General features: G+C 37.2%; 1 protein-coding gene across 1 annotated transcript in view; it reads left to right on the top strand.

Annotated features, from left to right (window-relative positions):
- Window positions 1-21,001: 21,001 nt before the first annotated feature.
- The window catches only part of CHORDC1 (cysteine and histidine rich domain containing 1), a 29,323-nt gene continuing 28,310 nt past the window's right edge, over window positions 21,002-22,014 (top strand). Inside the window, exon 1 of the mRNA XM_023209203.3 lies at window positions 21,002-21,440. Coding sequence (XP_023064971.1) covers window positions 21,377-21,440 — 64 coding nt within the window. The 5' untranslated portion in view covers window positions 21,002-21,376. The remainder of the gene's footprint in view (window positions 21,441-22,014) is intronic.

Below are 22,014 nucleotides of genomic sequence, written 5' to 3'. Positions count from 1 at the left end.
GCTGTTCTGAACATCTTTGTACGTATTTCCTGGGTATCTTTGTGTGTGCATTAATATACATGTAAAGGTGCAGCATTGCTGGGTCTGGAATATATGCTCATCTTCATCGTTATGAGAAAGTGCCAAAATTTGCCAAAGTATTTTTACCAATTAACATGAACCAGTAGTTGTACTTTCTTGGAAACACTTAAAGTACAATATTTTCAACTTTAGCCAAACATAAATGTATGGTGGTATCTTAAAGCATATTTTTTTCCAACTGATTAATATTGATAAAAGCAACTGATCATATGTTTGATGGTGATTAAAATTTTATTTCTCCTACTGATTTCTATTACTGTTATGTAAATGTTCTTTGTAGGATGTTGATACAAATGTCTATCAGTTACAAATAATTTAGCTCACTTCGTAGCTTGTTTTTTCAGAGTCTCATCCATTGATGAAAAAGTTCTTAATTGCAACATCATACTTTATATATTACTTAGTGGTTTTTGTTTTTTTTATTCTGTTTCAAAAATCCTTCTCCAGTTCTTGTATGTCATCTTTCAGAAGTTTGTTTTTCATTTTATTTTGTTTTGCTTTTACTTTCATATTTGTAATCCAATAAGAATCCCTTTTAGGTATGTGGTAAGAGATACAGGTAATAGTTTACTCTTTTTTATGTATGATTAATTAACCCAGCAAAACTTTTTGAACAGTTCATCTCTTTCACTACTGCTCTGCTGTGCCACCTTTACCATGAATAGTATTTCCATGTAACCAATGTGGTGGAAATGGAGATGTGTCATTAAGATTTTCCCTTCAAGAATTGTTGCTACAGAGCACTATACAATCTCTGTCAGTTGTATCAGGTTACAATTAGCTTCAGCTGCAGATAGCCACCTTACATAATAGGATACATTACCAGGCTGATTCACAGGCAATGAGTGATTGTCATGTCAACATAAAGACCTGCCCATTTCACTTCACCACAGGACAATGTATTTTTCAGAGCTCCCCATGGGATTGGCAAGATAATGTTGGGCCGGCGTCATAGTTTGAAATCTCCATCTATCCAATCCTGTTTCCATCTTCTTCCTTCTACAGATGTTGATTCCTGTAAATATCCTGTATGCCAAGCATGTCTCAATGTCTGTTTCCACAAAGCCCAACCTGAGACAACTGGTACCATTAGTGGTTTGAAAAAGCATTCAAAATCTCTTGTGACATTGATTCTAACCAAGACAAAAGAAGAGAAGCGAGATTTACTTTATTTCCCAAAACAAAAGCAAACAGACAAAATGTATGGAACAACAGTTCACAAGACAATGGACATTGGGTAATAAATGACAGTGATCTCTGAGAGACAAGACACAAATGAGATGAGTAATACAATAACCCTAGCTTACAGTCTAGAGGAAGTTTCAAGTTTACAACACAGAGGAACTTAGGCATGGTAGTGGAATGGTCTTCCTGAGTTTAAAGAGAGAGACCTGGAGTTCCAAGGAGGCCAAGGTGGATAGAATTTGCGAAGCAGAGTACTGAAAGGTAGAGAGCTGCACAGAAAGAGAATTCCAGGGATCTACAGAGTCCCACTTGAGGAGCTGCTACGTACTGAGTAGCACATGAATTTGAGAAAACGAATCAAAGATGGGAAAAGCATCATCTGAAAAGATTAGAGAAAACAACCCAAGCAATCATACAATGTGACAATATTTTGGTTCCCATCAGGTCAGTTAACCTCACAATCCATGAGGCGTGAGCTAGAGTACTCTGAAGGTTTTTGTCTCATTAGAAGGCAAAAATACCCACAGATTAACTGTTGCTCGTGTTCTCTTTTTCCCTAAAAAAGCTTAAAAGGTATATCCAAATAAAAAAAATTTTAAGTAATTTAACTGCAACGCAGAACAGATATTCAGCACCCACCAGGTAAAATTCACAATGATAGCAAGTAAAAATTTAATAGGTATGTAGAGAAGAAGGAAAATGTGTTCAATAACGAGAAGAAAAAATCAAACAAATTAAACCAGAAATGGCACAGATAATATAATTAACAGTCTAGGACATTAAAAGAGTTATTATAGCTCTTTTATAGCTCTATACCACATGTTCAAAAAACTAAATCAAAGATAAATATGTTAATTAGACACATATTTTTTAAAAACTTCTACAGTCGAAGACTACAATGTAAAATACTGCATGAGATTAATGATCAGTTAGACATGGTGGAATAAAAGATTAGTAATTAGTATCAACAGAAATCATTGAAAATAAAACAGAGGGAAAAATAAAAAAAAAAAAGTAGTTGACAGAACATCAGTAGCAATGGGAGAACTTCAAAAGCCTGATACACATAATATTGGAGACCTCAAAGGAAATGGAAAACCAGAAAAGATGTTTGAAAAAACAATGGCTAACTTTTTTCCAACTGTGATTAAAACTATAAACATGAAGATTCAAGTATTTCAATCAACTTTGAGCACAAGAAATATGAAGAAAACTACAGTAAGTTTTGTACATCATAATCAAGTTTCCCAAAGCCAGTGATAAAAATAAAATCTTAAAAGCAGCAGCAAAAAAAAAAAAAGACACAGTACAGAGAAACAGAGATAAGGAAGACTACCTATTTCTTGTCTAAATGCAAACCAGAAGAGAATGAGGCAACATTTTTAAAATAATAAAGGAAAAAGGTGATAGCCTAGAATTATATATCCTGTGGCAATTCAAAAAGACTGGCAAAATAAAGAACTTTTAAGATATGAAAAAGCTGGGGCCGGGCATGGTGGCTCATGCCTGTAATTCCAGCAATTTGTGAGGCTGAGGTGGGAGAATTGCTTCGCCCAGGTGTTTGAGTCCAGCCTGGGAAACATGGCAAAAACCCATCTCACAAAGAAAAAAAAAGAAAGAAAAAGAAAAAAGCCGGGCGTGGTGGTGCATGCCTGTAGTCTCAGTACCTGGGAGGCTGAGGTGGGTGGATCACTTGATCCTGGAGACGGAGGTGGCAGTGGGCCAGGATTGCATCACTGCACTCCAGCCTGGGAAACAGAGTGAGACCCTGTCTCAAAAAAAGAAAAAAGATATAAAAAAGCTGAAAGATTCTTTCACCACAGAGGCTACTATGAGAAATGTTGAAGTAGGTACGGAAAGCAGAAGGAAAACGGTATCACATGAAACCCATACAGGAAAATAAATGAAACACAAAAAGACAAATACTGTATTAACTCACATGTGGAATCATAAATAGATGAATTCAGAAGCAATAAGTACAATGGACTGGGGTGAGAGAAATGGCAAATGTTGATCAAACAGTGTAACGTTTCAGATACGTAAGATTAATAAATTCTTGAGATGTAATGTACAGGATGGTGGCTAGAGTTAATAATATTTTATTGTATACTTGAAATTTGCTAAGAAAAGTATAAATTGTTATCACAAAAATGATAACTATGTAAGGTTATAGATATATTAAGTCGATGGTGGTAAATATTTACATTTTAAATGTATATTAAAACATTATGTTGTACATTTTAAATATATACAATTTTTGTCAATTATACCTCAATAAAGGTGGGAAAAACGCCCTCAAAGAAAAGTTCAGGCCCAGAGGGCTTCACTGTGGAATGAAAACAAAGCTTTTCAGAAAAATATATATTTTTTTCACAACGTCTTTTAAAATTAAATATAAGGAAACAGTTTCCAACTCATTCTATATGTCCCCTATTACTCTGTTTGGAAAACAAAAAAAAAAAAAGACATTAATAAGAAAAAAAAATTACAGATCGATATCCTTCATGACCATAAATTCTATAATTCTTCAGAACATGTTACCAAATCTAATTCAACTATATGTGGAAAAGGCAATATATCATGATTATGTGGAGTTTATCCTAGCAATGTAAGGTAGGCACAACATTCAAACTTCAATCAATGTAATTCACCATACTAACAAATTAGAAAAGCAAATTCATATGATCATTTCAATATATGTAGAAAAAGCATTTAACACAATTCAATATTGTTTCATGATAAAGTCTCAGCAAACTAGAACTAGAGAAAAATCATTCCACTTACTAAGAAGTAACTCCTTAAAACCTACAGTAAACATGATATTTAATGGTAAAAGACTGAGTGCTTTTCCTAAGATCAGTAACAAAGCAAGCGTAGCAGCCCTCACCACTTCTATTCAACATATAGGTGGAGATTCTAGTCTGTGAGATATAACAAGAAAAGAAATAAAAGACTACATTGGAAAGAAAAGTTAAACTGTCTCTATTCTCAGATGACATGATTATCAATTCAAAAAATCCAATGGAGTCTATAAAAAGTAACTGCCCTAATGAGTGAGTTTAGGTGTCAGGATCAAAATATAAAAATCAATTGTATTTCTATATACAAGCAACAAACAATTGGAAATAGAAATTTCCTGAAGTCCCAGCTGCTCAGGAGGCTATTTAAGTACAGTCTGGACAACATAGCAAGACCTTGTTTCTAAATTATTTTTTAACTAAAAAAAGTATGTTTACAATCACATTCAAAGTTTTGGAATATTCAAGAATAAAGGTTACAAAAGATATGCAAAACTTATAAACTGAAAACTTTGAAATGCTAAGAGTAATTACGGACCACTTAAGTAAATGGAGAGATACACCATGTTATAGGTAGGAAGTCTCAATGTTGTTATGTCAATTCCCCCCAAACTGATTCAAGATTCAACACAATGGCAATCAAATCTCAGCAGGCTTTTTGTGAACAATCAACACATAAGATTTCAGTGACCAAATATGGGGGTTTCTCCCAACCACCAAGCAAGCAATCAGTTCTACAAGCAGATTCTAAAATCCACATGAAAAGGCAAGTGAACCCAGAATAGGCAAAACAACTTGATAAAGAATTATTTTTAAGGACTAACGTCTGATTCAAAATTTATTATTACTTCACGTCTATCAAAATGGCTAAAATTTTAAAAATGTAGTGAGGATATAAAATGCTGGCAAGGATTTGCAGAAAATAAAGTCTTATCATACTGCTGATGGGAATACAAATGGTGCAGTATTATGGAAAAGAGTATAGTACTTTCTTAATTAAACATGTAATTCACCATAATAACTCACCTTATAGACTAACTTACAATATGACCCAGCAATTATACTATTTCATTTATCTTTATTCAAGAGAAATGAAAATTTATGTTCCACAAGACAACCTGTATATAAGTCTTTTTAAAATGTTGTTTCTGATTTTTTTTTTTTTTTTTTTTTTTTAAGACAGAGTCTCACTCTGTCACCCAGGCTGGAGTGCAAGCTCACTGCAACCTCCGCCTCCCTGGTTCAAGCCATTCTCCTGACTCGGCCTCCCGAGTAGCTGGGACTACAAGTGCACACCACCACGCCTGGCTAATTTTTTTGTATTTTTAGTAGATACTGGGTTTCACCGTGTTAGCCAGGATGGTCTCCATCTCCTGACCTCGTGATCTGCCCACCTTGGCCTCCCAAAGTGCTGGGATCACAGGTGTGAGCCACCGCGCCCAGCCTTTAATTCTTAAGTTCTGTTATGTAATTTCTATTATTCTAATTCTGATTTGTGCTGTTCTTTTGTGTTTTGAATTATTTCCTTAAAGTTTTTCAGCCCATTTTGAAACATTCTATTAAAGTTGCATTTATCTCTTGAATATGTCTTTCCAGTTATTCTGTAGGATTATTCTTCTGCTTCTAACTCACATTTTTTTTCTTCTCATGGTAGATTCGTGTGGGATTTGATCTTAACATTTTGTGTCTCTCATTTTCATGTGAAATTATTCTTCCTGGACTATGTGAAGAGATTTTGATTTAGATAGCTTTTATAACTTAATAATGTTTCCCTTCATCCATTTTTTGTGTGTGTGTGCATTGTCAAAAAAATTGAGTTTGTTTTCTGAGATTCTCTAGTTCTTTCTCTCTAGCACTTTTATCCGACCCATCTTCTTCTTGCTCTGTCATCCTTATTGTGATTCCACTCCAAGCAGTTCCTCCTTAGATCTGAGCCCTGCCCTGGGAGGAAGGCCTGGTGGTTCAGTTTGAAAGTTAATCCGAAATAATCAGTTTCAGCTCCCTGAGGCCTTACTATGGGTGGCTTGCAATTAGCCACTTTTACAGTGAACTAAACCCATCAGTTGTGTTATATTAGCGCACTGTGCTTTCTAGTGAATGCATGCTGCCTATTTTGGAGTTCTGTTCTCAGGTCAGTGCTGTGTTGCTTCCCTCTGCTTTCCTCTACACAGATGTTGATAACACACAAATCTTATGGGTCTTAATGGTTTATCCTCTCCCCCTTGTATTTTGGGGTTCATAAGGATACATCATCACCTAAGCTTTTGTTTTGCTTTTTTTTTTTTTTTTTGAGACGGAGTCTAGCTCTGTCGCCCGGGCTGGAGTGCAGTGGCCCGATCTCAGCTCACTGCAAGCTCCGCCTCCCGGGTTTACGCCATTCTCCTGGCTCAGCCTCCGAAGTAGCTGGGACTACAGGCGCTCGCTACCTCGCCCGGCTAGTTTTTTTGTATTTTTTAGTAGAGACGGGGTTTCACCATATTAGCCAGGATGGTTTCGATCTCCTGACCTCGTGATCCACCCGTCTCGGCCTCCCAAAGTGCTGGGATTACAGGCTTGAGCCACCGCGCCCGGCCTTGTTTTGCTTTTTTAAATGTCATCCACAGGCTTTGATTTTGGTAACTACCCAGTTCCCATGCAGTGATTTGGAAAGATCCCAAATCTATATTTCTATTGATGTTATCATATTTCCCAAATCCCTATAACCTTCATTTTTGATGTTTTTTTCCCTTTGATCACTTTAAAGATTTTATTCTATTGTTTTCTGGCTTCCATTGTTCTACTGAAAGCTGTGCGAGTTTAGATGTAGCTTAAAACTTCAAAAACACAAACTGTCTTTCCTCTACTCTCATACTGCAACAATCAATACATAAGATTTCAGTGACCAAATATGGGGGTTTCTCCCAACCACCAAGCAAGTCATCAGCTCTACAGCAGACATCACCTGAGTGTCCTCCAATTCAATTCTGACACTATCTTCCTGTCAGCAGCATCAGATCTCACAGAGACCTGCTTCAAATTGAGCTTCCCACAACACCCTTTTTGGGTTTAATATTCTAGCATGGCCCACAGAACTCAGAGAAACACCTGTTACCTTTACCAGTTTATTGGACAAAGAAAACAAATGAAGAGATGCACAGGGTGAGGTATGCAGGTGGGGGCGGAGCTTCGACGAGTGTGTCTCCTTCTAGGATCCTCCATGTGTTCAGTTATCTAAAAGCTCTCCAAACCCAGTTCTCTTGGAGTTTTATAGAACCTTCATTACATAGGCATGATTGATGAAGCCACTGGCCTTTCATGATTGACTTAACCTTCAACCCCTCTATCCTCTCTGGAAGTTGGAGATGGAGCTGAAAGTCCCAATCCTCTAATCATGTCTTGTTTTTTTCTATGACCAGCCTTCATCCTGAAGCTACCTAGGGGCTCTCAGCCATCAGTAAACTTGTTAGTATACAAAACAACATCGCTTTGGAGATTCCAAAGATTTTAAGAATAATATGCCAGGAAACAGAGACAAAAGCCAGGTATATAACTTACACAATAAAATACATAGTGTGCTATGTTAAACATTAAATAGTAAAGTGCTGACTACTTTAATGACATCATGAATTTAGCTGGTTCAGGGATATGGATAGACTCACTCCCTTTTATTGTCAAATGTTTCAAGGATAAGTTTTGTCTTGTGTGAGCATGTGTGTGTGTGTGCATGTGTGTGCACGCGTGTGTGTTTTCTTGATCATTCTTCTAGCAGGACTTTGAATCAATCGCAAGCACTGTGAGACTCAGGGAGATCTGCACTCTACCTTTCTGGTCTAGCTCCCACATTCTTTTTTTTTTTTTTTTTTAATACTTTAAGTTCTAGGGTACATGTGCGTAACGTGCAGGTTTGTTACATATGTATACTTGTGCCATGTTGGTGTGCTGCACCCATCAACTCGTCAGCACCCATCAATTCATCATTTATATCAGGTATAACTCGCGGTGGCTCAAGCCTGTAATCCCAGCACTTTGGGAGGCCGAGACGGGAGGATCACGAGGTCAGGAGATCGAGCTCCCATATTCTTGTGCCACCGTTTCACTTAAAAAATGTCCCTTAGAGAAAATTGGATGTGTGTTGTGAGACAAAGTAGCAAATGTAAGAAGTTATGTTTGTTCGTTTCTGCTTGCCAGCAAAATTTCACAAAGCCCTGATTTGTAATGACATGCAGCTCTCCAGAAGGATGATTTGAAAATAAAACAAGGATACAGCACATGGACACCAAATCTCTTGCCTGAGTCACTACATTCTTTAAAAGATAAATGACCCTAGTCTTTGCCTTTTCCTATACATAAGACAACTTCTGACACGGTTAGTGATTATGTCTCTGTGATCCACAACCAGATATACTCTTGCACCTAAACGGTGATGTGATTTTGCTTTAATGTAAGTAACTTCTGAGCACATACTTGTAACTGGCTGAAGTACAGCTGCTTGCTGCTCAGAGGCCAAAAACTCAAGAAGTGAAGTGTGGTGAAAGGAAGGCAGTTTTATGTATCAAATGCTACCAACTGGGAAGTGGCCAGGCTCATATCTTTAAAAAACCATTTTAGGTGTTCAGCTGAGGGGAGGGGTTTAAAAGTGGAGGCTTGGTATGAGAAATACCCAGAAGTAGCACAGGTTGCAGGTCTGCATGTCTTGCTCCACGTGCTATCTTGCATTAGTGTCTACCTGGAGTTCCAGCTGATACCATGTCAGTTAAAGATAGGTTGTAGATAATCCATCTTGAGGTAATTTCCAAGTGGAAGAGAATCCACAACTGAGCTTCCATGCCTGGCTTGTTGTAAAATAAGTCCCTGGAATTTTTAAACAAGAATACAATTAGATAAGTGTGTGTATTGCAAGGGAGTGTCTGGTGGGAAAGAGAGGAAAGTTTCAAAGTACATTTCAAGGCTATATTTTAAGACTAAGAAAAAAATGTGTCTACAGTCTATTTCAGGGTCACATCTTAATAGGAGGGAGAAAGGAGAAAAAAGTTTTAAAATGCATTTCATACATACTGAACTTTCACAACCTGTATATGTAAGTTATGAACTGAAACACTGTTTTGGAACAGTCTGATAGAATCTCCCCGAAAGACTCCTTTCAGGCTATAATCACCTACAGTCCTCAGTAAGACTTCCGAATAAAACTAACTTTAATTCTTTAAAAGCTTTATTTTTCTTTCTTTAGTCAACAATGTCTTGGTTTCCCTGGATTTCAGTTTGTCATGCCAGCCCATGTAGCAGTTTTTAGAAAGCTCACTTTGTTTGTTTATTCATTTAGCTACACCTAGTAGAGCTTTTCTACGCATGGCAAGCTCAGTCTTCATCCAGTGACCTCAAAGAGGAAAGACTGATTAACAATACAACTAGGAAGAATTCTTCTGTCTTTAAAATTTTAGTTGATATATAAGCTTCTATGCTTCTACACCTATGCAGTGTCTTTAAAACTATAATCTTATGATGTATTTCGTTTTATAGTTGTTGAAATAGAAGAAAATAGCTTGCCACTACCTACTATATTTTAATACAGAATAAAATTCTAGCTTGCCACTACCTACTATATTTTAATACAGAATAAAATTCTCTATTCGCCAAGAGCAAGAGAAAAGAGAAACATTCCTGAATCTGCCTGAGGTGGAACTGTTGAGAAAATTTGCCCTCCCTTCCTTTATTAAGCTGGGAAAGCAAAGGGTTGTATCCTTGCTATAAAAATGAAATAGAAATAAACCTACATTGCTCTTCCTGCTTCTTTTCCTTCATTCTCTACGGAAGTCTACCAGGAGCTTTATTTTTCTTTCTTTAGTCAACAATGTCTTTGGTTTCCCTGGATTTCAGTTTGTCATGCCAGCCCATGTAGCAATTTTTATCTATCTTGTCTTTTTTTTCTTTTTGGAGTGGATCATTCTACTTAATCTGTCAAAGGATGACGGATGTTCTAACATAACCCATTATTATTGTATTTCTATCAGTGTTATATATTTATACACATTTTTGGTTCATTTTGAATATTATGTTATTGAGTATATAACGTTTAATGAGACGGTAAAACATTTTTACCTTGGCCACTGATAGTATAATGCTGCTCTTTTCAGACTTCCACTTTCAATTGCTGCATACTCTGTCTTTTCTCTACAGCTTCTTTTAAGATCTCTTCTGTTTTTGCTACTTTACAATTTTAAAAATATTGTAATTTTTTTTTTCTTTCTGCTTGAGATTCATTGAGATTCCTGAATCTGAACATACTCATCTATCATTTCTGGAAAACTTTTACCAATTATCTTCCTACATACTATCTCTATTTCACTCTGCCCTGTTCCTTCTCTGATTAGACAAATATTTGACTTTCTCAATCTCCTCGTCTTTACCTTTTTTCTGTATTTTCAATTTCATTTTCCCTCTCTTTTGCATTCTATGTATTTTTTCCAGTTGTATATTCCAGTTCAAAAACCCTTCTTTGGGGTGGGTCTATCAGCTATTAAGCTCATTCATAAACTTTTAACGATATATATTTGTATTTCTGGCTGTTTCTGATTCTTTTTCATTTTTTAAGTTTGTTGTTCTTACTTATGTTGAGTCCTTTTTATTTCTTTAAATATGCTGATTTTGATAAATTTCAACCCTTTAGAGGTTTAATTCCACTGTTGTTTTGTTAGCTTTCATTCATGGTATTTTATACCTTTTTTTTTTTTTTTTTTTTTAAATGAGAGCTCACATTTCCTACAACTTTATCTATTGGTGTGTTTTGAGGCCTAGGTTGAAGTAGATGCATGTAGGGAGAATGTGTATTGTTTTTATCAGGCAATTTAAATGGAGTACTTTACACTAAATTCTTACTTTAGACTTTCAAAAATTTTCTTAACAATCTCTAGAGTGTGAATCTTGACTATCAACCTGAGTAAAGGTTGGCTTTTTTCCTTCTTTACTTATACCTGAGATGTGAAGCAAGCAATACTCCTGGTAGTTTTCCGTAGAGAATGAAGGAAAAGAAGCAGGAAGAGCCATGTAGGTTTATTTCTATTTCATTTTTATAGCAAGGATACAACCCTTTGCTTTCCCAGCTTAATAAAGGAAGGGAGGGCAAATTTTCTCAACAGTTCCACCTCAGGCAGATTCAGGAATGTTTGCCTTTTCTCTTGCTCTTGGTGACAACTTGAGCACAAGATCAACTCAAGATGACAGCCATCCTCAATGTTTCAGCTTTGGAGCTAAAGATTTGCACTTTCTCATAGTTTTTTTCCCCTGAGTATTTCTGATGTTCTTCCATTGGTGAATGTATAAAAAGTTTTAAAGAATTGTATCCCATGTTTTAAATTGTTTTCCATGGGACAGTTGATCAGGGTACCTAGTCTGAAAAAGTATGGAATACAGAAGCTAGCAACATATTTAACATAAGAGTTTTGAAAAAGTCTACAAGGGTCCAAAGAGGAAACACTGATAACCTATAAACAAAATTTACTCTGGCTTCTAGCTTCTCTTTTGCAATACCAAACACTCAAAAATAGCAGAGTTATACCTGAAGAAGAATTCTGACAGAAAGAGATTTTGATCCAAAATTTGATGCCCAGGTAAGTTGTCATTCAAAAGAGACACCTTAGAACTATAAGAATTCAGAAAGCACATCACTCTAGATAAAGTTAAGAAACTGATATGAGTAAATTATGGTATGTTGACAGTGATTCAAAGCAACTAAACATATGACTAAGTAGAAATATTGCAAATATGGTCACAAACACTGAATATAAATTTCAAAAATTATTTCCAAAGGGAATATATAACATGAAAGCTATTAGTTTAATAATAATAATGTGATTTCAATTCACATTATATTAATAAAATCTAAAAAGAGGAAAGAGATATCAGAAGAAATATAACATGAATTTCTATGAATTAACCTGTCACTGGGATGACAGTATTATATACATTAATTAAATTTAATCCTCATGAAAACTCAAATAGGTATATTAATTTTCTCTTGCTCCTGTACTAAATTACCTGAAGTATACTGGCTTGAAAACAGACAAAAGTATTATTTTACAACTCTGTATGTCAGAAGTCCAACACAGGTCTCACCTGGCTAAAACAAATGTGTCAGAAGGACTGTGTTCCTTTCTTGAAGTTAGATAGGAAATTATGTTTCCTTCCCTTTCTAGCTTCTAGAAGCTACCCACTATTATTGGCTTGCCAACTGCTTTCTCCATATTCAAAGTGAGTAACAGTGAGTCAAGTCCTTCTCACATCACATCACTCTAACCTCTTCTTGAATAGTCTCTCCTACTTTTCAGGAAGCTTGAGATTACATTGAGCCCATTTGGATGTTCAGGAAAATCTCCATTTTAATGTCTACTAATTAGCAATCTTAATTCTATCTGTAACCTTACATCTCCTTTGCCATGTAACATAATATTCAGAGTTCTGGGAATTAAGATACAGAAATACTTGGGTAAACCTTATTCTACACATCACAGTCTAGCCCTCTGACTGCCAAAGATTAATGTTACTCCAAATGTTTGCTCCATCTCAAGGTCCTCAAAATTTCTGAACCCATTATAGCATCAATTCAAATCCTCAAATCTTATCTAAATTTCATCATCTAAATAATCTAAATTAGGTATGGGTGAGATTCTGGATATGATCTACCTGGTAGCACAATTTTCTTTATCTATGGACCAATAAAACTAAAGAAGTAGACAATATGGAATTCATTTTACAAATAAGACATTGAAAGTTAAATACCTTTTCTAAAACCACATCCTTATTAAGTGTTGGAGATTCTCATCTGTTTTCAACCCCGAAGTTCATAATATTTTTAATCATTTCACTATCTAAAGAACACAAACCTCCTAAATTCTTCATTTTACAATTGGGGAGTTTAGAGGGTATTAATTCACCAGGAAATAAATAAATCAGATATTGGAAAAGGCTTTAAATATTTATATCGCCCAGAAGTAGTTTAAGTCAAGGATAGATATGGATAAGACCAAACTGATGGGACCCATTTTCAGTTGCTTTGGAGAACCTTATGATATTGGTATTGTGGTAGGCTAAATAATGCCTCACTCTCACAAGATGCCCACACACTAATACTTGAAATCTATAAATATTATTATACTTAGTTTTTGAAGTATAATTTTGCAAAATATAGACTACTTAGTTGATGATCTTATTCTTTTATTACTTTGAATGTGTCAGCCTATCTGTTTGGACTACAGAGTTTTGGAAATGGAATCATGAGTTAATCTTAGAGAGAATCCCTTGTATGTGGAGAGCCATTTTTCTCTTACTGCTTTCAAAATTCTCTATTTTTGGCTTTTGACAATTTTATTATTTTGTTTATATTAATCTCTTTTGAGTTGTCTTACTGGGGGTTCCTGAATTTTTCAGATGTGTACTTAATGTTTTAATTAAATTTGAGTAGTTTTTAGTTATTATATCTTCAAGTAGTGTTTCTTCCCCTTTTTCCCATTTTTTCTTCTGTGGTTCTAATATGTGTATGCTGATAAGCATGACACTGTTCAATTAGTCTCTGAGACTTTATTTATCTTTATTTATTCAGTTTTTTTTTCCTGTTCCTTAGGCTAGATGATCTAAACTAACCTATATTCAAATTCTCTTTTTCTACCAGGACTAGTCTTCTATTGAATCCCTATAGTAAATTTTTTAGTTGTTATTATACTTTTCAATTTGATAATTTTTACTTTTTTATTTCTTCATTGGTAATATTTGCTGAGACATCAGTCTCTTTTTTTTTTTTTTTTTTAGTTTTTTAGAATTAGTTTCCTCTATTTCTTTGAACATATTTATAATAATTGATTTAAAGTCTTTATTATGTCCAATATCTACCTCAGGGACACTTTATATTGCATGCTTTTTTTTTTTTCTTCCTGTATATCAGCCATTCTTCTTGATTATTTACAAGACTTCTAATTTTTTATTGAAAACTGGATATTTTATATAATATAATGTGGCAACTCTAGCAATCAGATTATCTCCTCCCAGGCTTTCCTTTGGTTGCCATTTATTGTTGTTGTTATTATTTCTCTCCTGGACTAATTCTGTAAACTCTTTATTCTCTCTTATGTGTGGCCACTGAGTCCTCTGTACAGTTAGCTTTGTAGTTAGCTCATGCCTGGACAGAGATTTCCTTATATACCCTGAGTAAATAAGCTGTATGTTATTTGTCAAGAGACTCTTTGTATTATGACATGCTGTCAATGTTTTGATAGTTTACAATTCTGCACTAGTCTTCCCTTCCTGCTTCACAGGACCTAAAGTTCAGGTAGAGGTGAGAGGATGGAACCTTCTCAGATCATTATTTTACATGCACACAGCCCTACTCATGGATGATGCTTTCTTCAAATTCCTTAGGAATATGTCAGTGTTGTTCAAAGATTCTTGTGTTATCTCACTCATAAACTCTTCTGTTTACATTTTTATTGGCCAGCTTCTTATTTGCCTCAACTCATATAGTCTCCTCAGGCAGCTGTCATGTTAAACAACCACTTTTGACTGTTTTCAGCAAATGTCCTAGAGACAAGATTTTTCCCAATCAACAAGCTTTCAGTAGGTCAAAACGATCATAAGCCTTAAAAATTGAGCTTTTCCAAGGAGCTGTCAGATGGATCAATGCTTAGACAATGCCATTCTGCCTCCTCTTATAGTTTCTAGAATTCCACTTTACACACCTATTGTTGAGAGGCTGCTGGATTTCATACCAACCATAAAGAAGAGAACGGAAATAGGGAAATTAAAATGTCATACAACTTGTTGTTCTTATCAATATTTAGCACTTTAGTTGAATAAGTGCTCTTTGGATTGTTGCATGCCTTCAGTTAATTTTGAGATTTCTGGAAAAATGTCATTTTTCCAGATTCACATTCATGGAAAACTCCTTCCAATTATTCCTCTTTGCCCTAAGGATAAAAGCCTTTTAATCATCTCACAGCTGCCTCTCAGGTTGCCTGTGTTGTTGGGCCTCTGTCTACCTTTCCGGCCTCAGTTGGTGTTATAGTTTAGATATTCGCCCCCACCCAAATCTCATGTGGAAATATAATCCCTAGTCTTGAAGGAGGGGCCTGGTGGGAGGTGTTTGGATTATGGGAGTCGATCCTTCATGAATGGCTTGGTGATAGGTGAGCTCTTGCTCTGAGATCTGGTGGTCATTTAAAAGTCTGTGGAACCTCCCCTCCCCCACTCACTCTCTCTTTCCCTGCTTTTGCTATGTGACATGCAAGCTCCTGCTTTGCCTTCTACCCACTTCCTGAAGCCTCACCAGAAATTATGCTTCCTGTATGGCTTGTAGAACTGTGAGTCAATTAAACCTTTTTTCTTATAAATTACCTAGTCTCAGGCATTTCTTTATAGTAATGAAAGAATGACCTAATATAGAAAATTAGTACTCGGAGTGGAGTATTACTATAAAAATACCTGAAAATGTGGAAACAGCTTTGAAATTGGATAACGGCCAGAGGTTAGGATCATGTGGAGTATGTCTTTCTAGAGAAGACAGGAAGATAAGAAGTAAGTCTGCAACTTCTTAGAGACTGCTTAAATGATTGTGACCAAAATGCTGATAGTGATATGGAAAATGAAATCCAGGCTGACAAGATCTGAGATGAAAATGAGCAACTTATTGGGAATTGGAGCAAAGGTCATACATGTTATGTCATAGGAAAGAGCTTGGCTGCATTCTGTTCATGCCCTGGGTATCTGAGGAAATTTGAACTTGAGAGCAATAACCTAGAGTATTTGACAGAAGAAATTTCTAAGTAGCAAAGTGCTCAAGATGTGGTCTGGCTGTTTCTAACAATCCATGCTTAGATACAGAAGCAAAGAAATGGCTTAAAGTAGAAATTTATATTTAAAGAGGAAACAGAGCATAAATGTTTGGAAATTTTGCAGCCTAGCCACATGGCAGAGAAAGAAAAAGCTTTTTTGTAGAGAAGAATTCAAGCAGGCTGTGGAGCAACCACCTACTAGATACATCGGCATAACTAAAAGGGAGCCAAGTGCTACTATCTAAGACAATGGAGAAAACAACTTGAAGGCATTTCAGAGACCTTCATGACAGCCCCTCCCATCAGAGACCTTAGGAGAGACCATAGGCCAAGCCCCTGGCAAACTGCTCTCCCCAAATTCCAGCCACTCCAGTTCCAGCTATGGCGTAACAGGGTCCAGGTACAGCTCGGGCTGCCACTTTGGAGGATGCAAGCCATAAGCTTACATGACTTCCATACCATGTTAAGCCTCTGGGTGTACAGAGTGCCAGAGTTGAGGTTTGGAAGCCTCTGTGTAGGTTTCAGAGGAGCATGAAAAAGCCTGGATGTCCATGCAGAAGCCTGCTGTAGGGGCAGAGTCCTCACAGACAACTTCTACTACGGCAAAGTGGAGGGGAAACATGGGGCTGGAGCCCCCACACAAAGTCTCTAATGAGCACTGCCTAGTGGAACTGTGAGAAGGGGGCCACCATCCTTCAGACATGAGAATGGTAGATCTACTAGCAGCCTATACTCTGTACCTAGAAAATCCACAGGCACTCAACCCCAGTCCATGAGAGCAGTTGGGGAAGCTGCACTCTGCAAAGGTATGGGGCAGAGCTGCCTAAGGCCTTGGGAGTCCTCCCCTTGCACCAGTGTGCCCTGGATGTGGAACATGGAGGCAAAGGGGATTACATTGGAGCTTTAAGATTTAATGACTGCCTGCTTGGGTTTTGACTTGCATGGAGCCTGTAACCCTTTTCTTTTAGCCAATTTCTCCCTTTTGGAATGGGAATGTTTACCCAATGCCTATGTACCCATTGTATCTTGGAAGTAACTAACTTGTTTATTTTACAGGCTCACAGGTGGAAGGGATTTGTCTTGTCTCAGATGAAACTTTGGACTTTTGAGTTAAATCTGGCAAAGGTCAAGATTTTGGGGGACTGCTGAGAGAGTATGATTCTATTTTGCAATGTGAGGATATGAGATTTGGGAGGGGCCAGGAGAAGAATTATATAGTTTGCATATTTGTCCCTGCCCAAATCTCATGTTGAAATATAATCCCCAATCTTGGAGATGGGGCCTGGTGGGAGGTGTTTGGGTCACAGGGGTGTTATCTCTCATGAATGGCTTGGGCCATCCCCTGGGTGACGAGTGAGCTCTCCAGTTGAGTTCACATGAGATCTGGTCATTTAAAAGTATGTGGCACCTCCCCCACCACTTGCTCCTGCATTTACTCCTGTGAAGTACAAGCTCCCACTTTGCCTTCCACCATGAGTTAAAGTTTCCTGAGCCCCTCCTGGACAGCCTGCAGAAATGTGAGCCAATTAAGCCTCTTTTTTTTATAAATTATCCAGTCTTGGGTATTTCTTTATAGCAATGCAAGAATGTCCTAATACATCTGGCAGCCCTTCTTTCTGAGCATTGGTTTATCTCGATGACTCTGTGCTTTCTTTAATGTTACACTACCTTCCATTGTAGGACTTCTGTTTAGACTAACACCTATGCCTGCACCCCCAACTCAAGATTAGGCAAATTCCCATCTCCACTAACTTAGAATAACATACTTTTCATTCATAGCAATTATGGCAATTATCCGTGATTGAATTCATAATTGGGAATATTTGATTCACATCTGTCTTTCTTATAAAATTCAAATACAATGAAGACAGGTAAAACGTCACTTCAGTTCACAACTGTATCCTGCATCTAATGTACCAACACACATTAACTACTTAATACCCGGGGAAATAAATTAAAACTTATATATATATAAAATATAAATTGTGGACAAAATAAAAAAGCAAGCACATGCTTTACTTAGAAAATAGAATAAAATAAAAACAAGGAAGCAGACACAACTGCATACAAAAGGGAAAAGTGAAATAACCAAATAGGAGAAAACATTTTAGTTGACCATTTTCATTGCTAAACTTTTGTGAAATTAATAATCAGTGCTTACATTAAACTATATGTTTTACATGCATTGTTTAACTTAATCTTCACAGCACTCTATTACTAATGTTTTACAGATAAGAAAACTCAGGCTTATTGACGTTAATGGACAAAACCATTAATAAGTTCTGGGCCCCTTTGGCACCTGAACTTTCAAGCATTAATAGGAAAAAAAAGATTAAGCTTCTCTGCAAAATCGAAAGATTCTTAGATTTGAATTAAAAAAAGAAAAACAAGATGAAATCTATCTACTGCTTACAGCAGATATGCCCAAAACAAGATTACACAGGTTAAATATAAATGGATAGGGTGAGGTTTATTAGGCAAAAACAAAGAGAAACATAGCAAAAGTTGAAGCATCAATATCAAGGTAGATTTCAAAACAAAAATACAAAACGATACAAAAAAGGTATTTTATATTAAAAACATAAACTATGTAAATATAAAAAACATGTACCTTTATAGGATGAATAACACATGTTCAAAATACATAAACCACAAACTGCTCAAAGCACGATCATAATGGATGAAATTTTCATATCTTTCTAAGGATAAAGTAGACCAAATAAAAATAGTCATTGAAAAGTTGCATTTTTGTCCTCTTTACGTTAACTATATCAAAAATGAATATGTATTTATATTTTCAAAAAAATCTAAGAGTATAAAATAAAATATTAACTTCACTCCTTTAAACTCATCCTTGTCTTTATACATAGCCATTATTATAAAAGATTAATGGTCTTTTCAAATATTATTTTGTACACTTACATAGATACATACGCATCATATCTATAATCGCTTTTAAGATAATGGAACTTTATTATTATAATTATTATTTGAGATATAGTTTTGCTCTTGTTACCCAGGCTGGAATGTAATGGCGTGATCTCAGCTCATTGCAACCTCTGCCTCCCAGGTTCAAGCGATCCTCTTGCCTCCGCCTCCCGAGGAGCTGGGGTTACAGGCATGCGCCACCATACCCAACTAATTTTTTTGTATTTTTAGTAGAGACAGGGTTTCATCATGTTGGTCAGGCTGCTCTCAAACTTCTGACCTCAGGTGATCCACCTACTTTGGCCTCCCAAGTACTGGGATTACAGCAGTAAGCCACAGCACCCAGCCCAAGATAACGGAGCTTAATTAAACTTAACTGAACTTTTTTAGGAAATATTTTTAAATGCAGAAAAAGAGAGTACTATGATGAACATCCACTTTGCAACAAGAATAATTGACAATTGTTTTATGTTACAATATTTATTTAAGTCTTTTGTTAATAACAAGATAGTCAAAGCAAATTTTGATATGTATGTGGGTAAAGAAGGAAGGGAAGATATACTCAAAGTGTGTATAAAATATACATGTAAATGCCAGAAAGTTTTTCAAACAGTGGGTGGTAGTCAGCACTGAAGTGTTGGAATGGAAATGTAAGTGGAGGTGGGATTGAAACAGGCTGTTGCTGTATCACTGTTTTTCTTAATCATAAGAATGATTTAATTTTATAGTTTCTCAAAATACCCAAGGGAGGAACATTAACTCCTATATATAATATGACTCTTTTTAAACATGTATACCTACAAATGCTTGGGGTGACAGGAAACACTGAAAATAAATTTACCAAAGAGTTATTTTAGCCATTCAGTGCTTATTGCTGGGTGGCGGAATTATCGCTGACTTTGTTCTTAGTATACTTCTTCATTTTCCAAATTATCTACCTTAAGCAATTATATTCTGATTGTAAAATGCTACAGGTGAAAAACTAGAAATAAACATTAAAACTATTTAAAAGGTTTAGTTCACTAACAATCCTGGCAATGTTGCATTGATACTAGGATACTCAAAACAACAGATTTGGTCACAACTAAAACTTTTTAGAGCTCTCCACTTATTCATTTCCAATTATGTATGATTAATTTCTACGGTCTATTACTTACATTCACAGCTGGTGAAACTGTAAATTGGTACCACCTTTTGGAAAGCAATTGGCTCTATACATCTTCAAACTCTTAAAAGTTATTTAAAAAGGCTTATGCCCTTTACCCTAGAACTGTTGCTTTCCAAAAATTTTCCTAAAGGGGGAAATTTGAAATAAGAAAAACAATACACAAGTTGATCATTGTTACTTACATATACTAAAATCAGAGAAAGGTTAAATTACCGTGCATTTATTCAACAGAACACTCCGTCATTTGTAACAATGATTATGAAACCAAATAGAAAAATATTCACGTTAGGTTAAATGAAGAAGAAAACATATGTATCTATGTTAGGATTACAATATGAAAATTTAATACTTCTAGGTAGAAGAAGAGAAGCAGAATATGAAAAACTAAAAAGTCTTCAGGGGTAGGAGGACGTGAGCAGATCTCTAAATAACCTGTAGATCAATGGAAACAGTGTATAGATTTTTAGGTTTACTTACATGCTACTGATCTTATTTTAAGATACTTCAGAATATGTTATCAAAAAGTGTTTGCTTTTCTTGCAAATGCCCCAAGTTTGGGAAATATGCAATTTGAAGCCAAGGCATTACTGCACTTTTTATAACGCACTTGAAGTTTTACTAGCTGTTTCAAAAGTGGAGTACTGAGTATTGATAAATAGCTTAACTGGAGGCTCATATGAAATATTAACAATTACCCCAGGGCCTTAGAGCAATTGTGATCAATTCTGGCAGAGCATCAAATCAATAATTTTCTTTGCTACTCTAATTTTTACTTTTTTTGTATTCTGCAAGTAATGTGACCGCAACTGTTACTAAAATTGCTCCTGAGATGAGGACACCCGAAACACAGACATACGGAGAAGTTCGTCCGCTATTCCTCTCCTCATTTACTAAGCTCACACGTCTATCCTGAGGATTTGGAAACACTGTACGATTGTGCACTTAATGTGCACTGCTAAGGGGTAAACAGATACCCACCGGGCTGTCTAAAGCGCAGCCTCAAGGCAAGAAGAAGGGTTCTGGGTCGCAGGGGATGTGAGGGCGGGAGATACCCACAGCCAGTGAGCAGTGAGGAAGACCGAAGAGAGCTATCAGTCTCTTGGACACCTTCATTTTCTGCCCGGTACGTTTATCCTCCGCTATTGTCTGGGCTCCACTTCCGATCCCCAGTTGCTACCAGCAGTAGTCCAACCTATTGAGGCTGGGGCTAGTGCCGGCCTCCCGCAGCTACCTCCGCCTCTTCCCGTTTCCTCTGCGCCTGCGCGACCGGAAAATTCGCGAAGGTTCCTGAAATGCAACAGATCGTTTCCGGAAGCCGGTAGCCGCCTCAGTCGTCAGACCGGTGCTAGCGACCCGGGAGTGGCTAACGCATCCTCTCGCCGTTCCCGGTGCTTGGCCCTTGCCTGTGACAGTGGGAAAAGAAAATGGCCTTGCTGTGCTACAACCGGGGCTGCGGTCAGCGCTTCGATCCCGAGACCAATTCCGACGGTAAGAGGAACGCGCCGCCAGCCCTCCCGCCCCTCTCCACCTCGTCAGTGGGGGAGGCCCTTTGGGCCCAAGGGTGTTCGCGCATCTCCTGCAGCCGTCCTCGCGCGGCCCCAGGTCCATGCCCCTCCTGGGCCTCCCTTGGCTGCCCGCACAGCCCGCCGGCCGCCCCTCTGGTGCGCCGCGTTTCCTTGGCAAGCGCCCGGCCCCGGCGCCTGACCTCCCTCTGCCACTGCGGAGAGAGACGCACCTCTGGATCCACGTGTTTCCCCCGTCGTCCCCTCACTCCTTTTAAGTCGCCTGGAATTTAGAACACCTTTCTCCTCGGGGAAGCAAAAGTTAACGAGGTGCTGGTGAGCTTGCTTTGTAGTTCCCCAGGGAGTGTTGGCTGTGATTGCCTGCGCGAGAGGGAGAGGTGGCTGGGATGAGCAGCGGGTTGCCCTAGCATGTAAGCTCTTCCTTGTAGAAGTTTGTGTTCAGTCGATCCACTGTTACAAACCTCTTACAAGTGTTCTTGGTAAGGCACAATACTCTGTATTTTTACGCTGTTTTGATAGGTTCATCCTGGTGGTACGTT

Source organism: Piliocolobus tephrosceles, chromosome 13 (genome assembly GCF_002776525.5).
Source record: "Piliocolobus tephrosceles isolate RC106 chromosome 13, ASM277652v3, whole genome shotgun sequence".
NCBI classification, from domain to species: Eukaryota; Metazoa; Chordata; class Mammalia; order Primates; family Cercopithecidae; genus Piliocolobus; species Piliocolobus tephrosceles.
The sequence above is the reverse complement of the archived record's forward strand: the minus strand, read 5'-3'. Positions and strand labels throughout refer to the sequence as shown.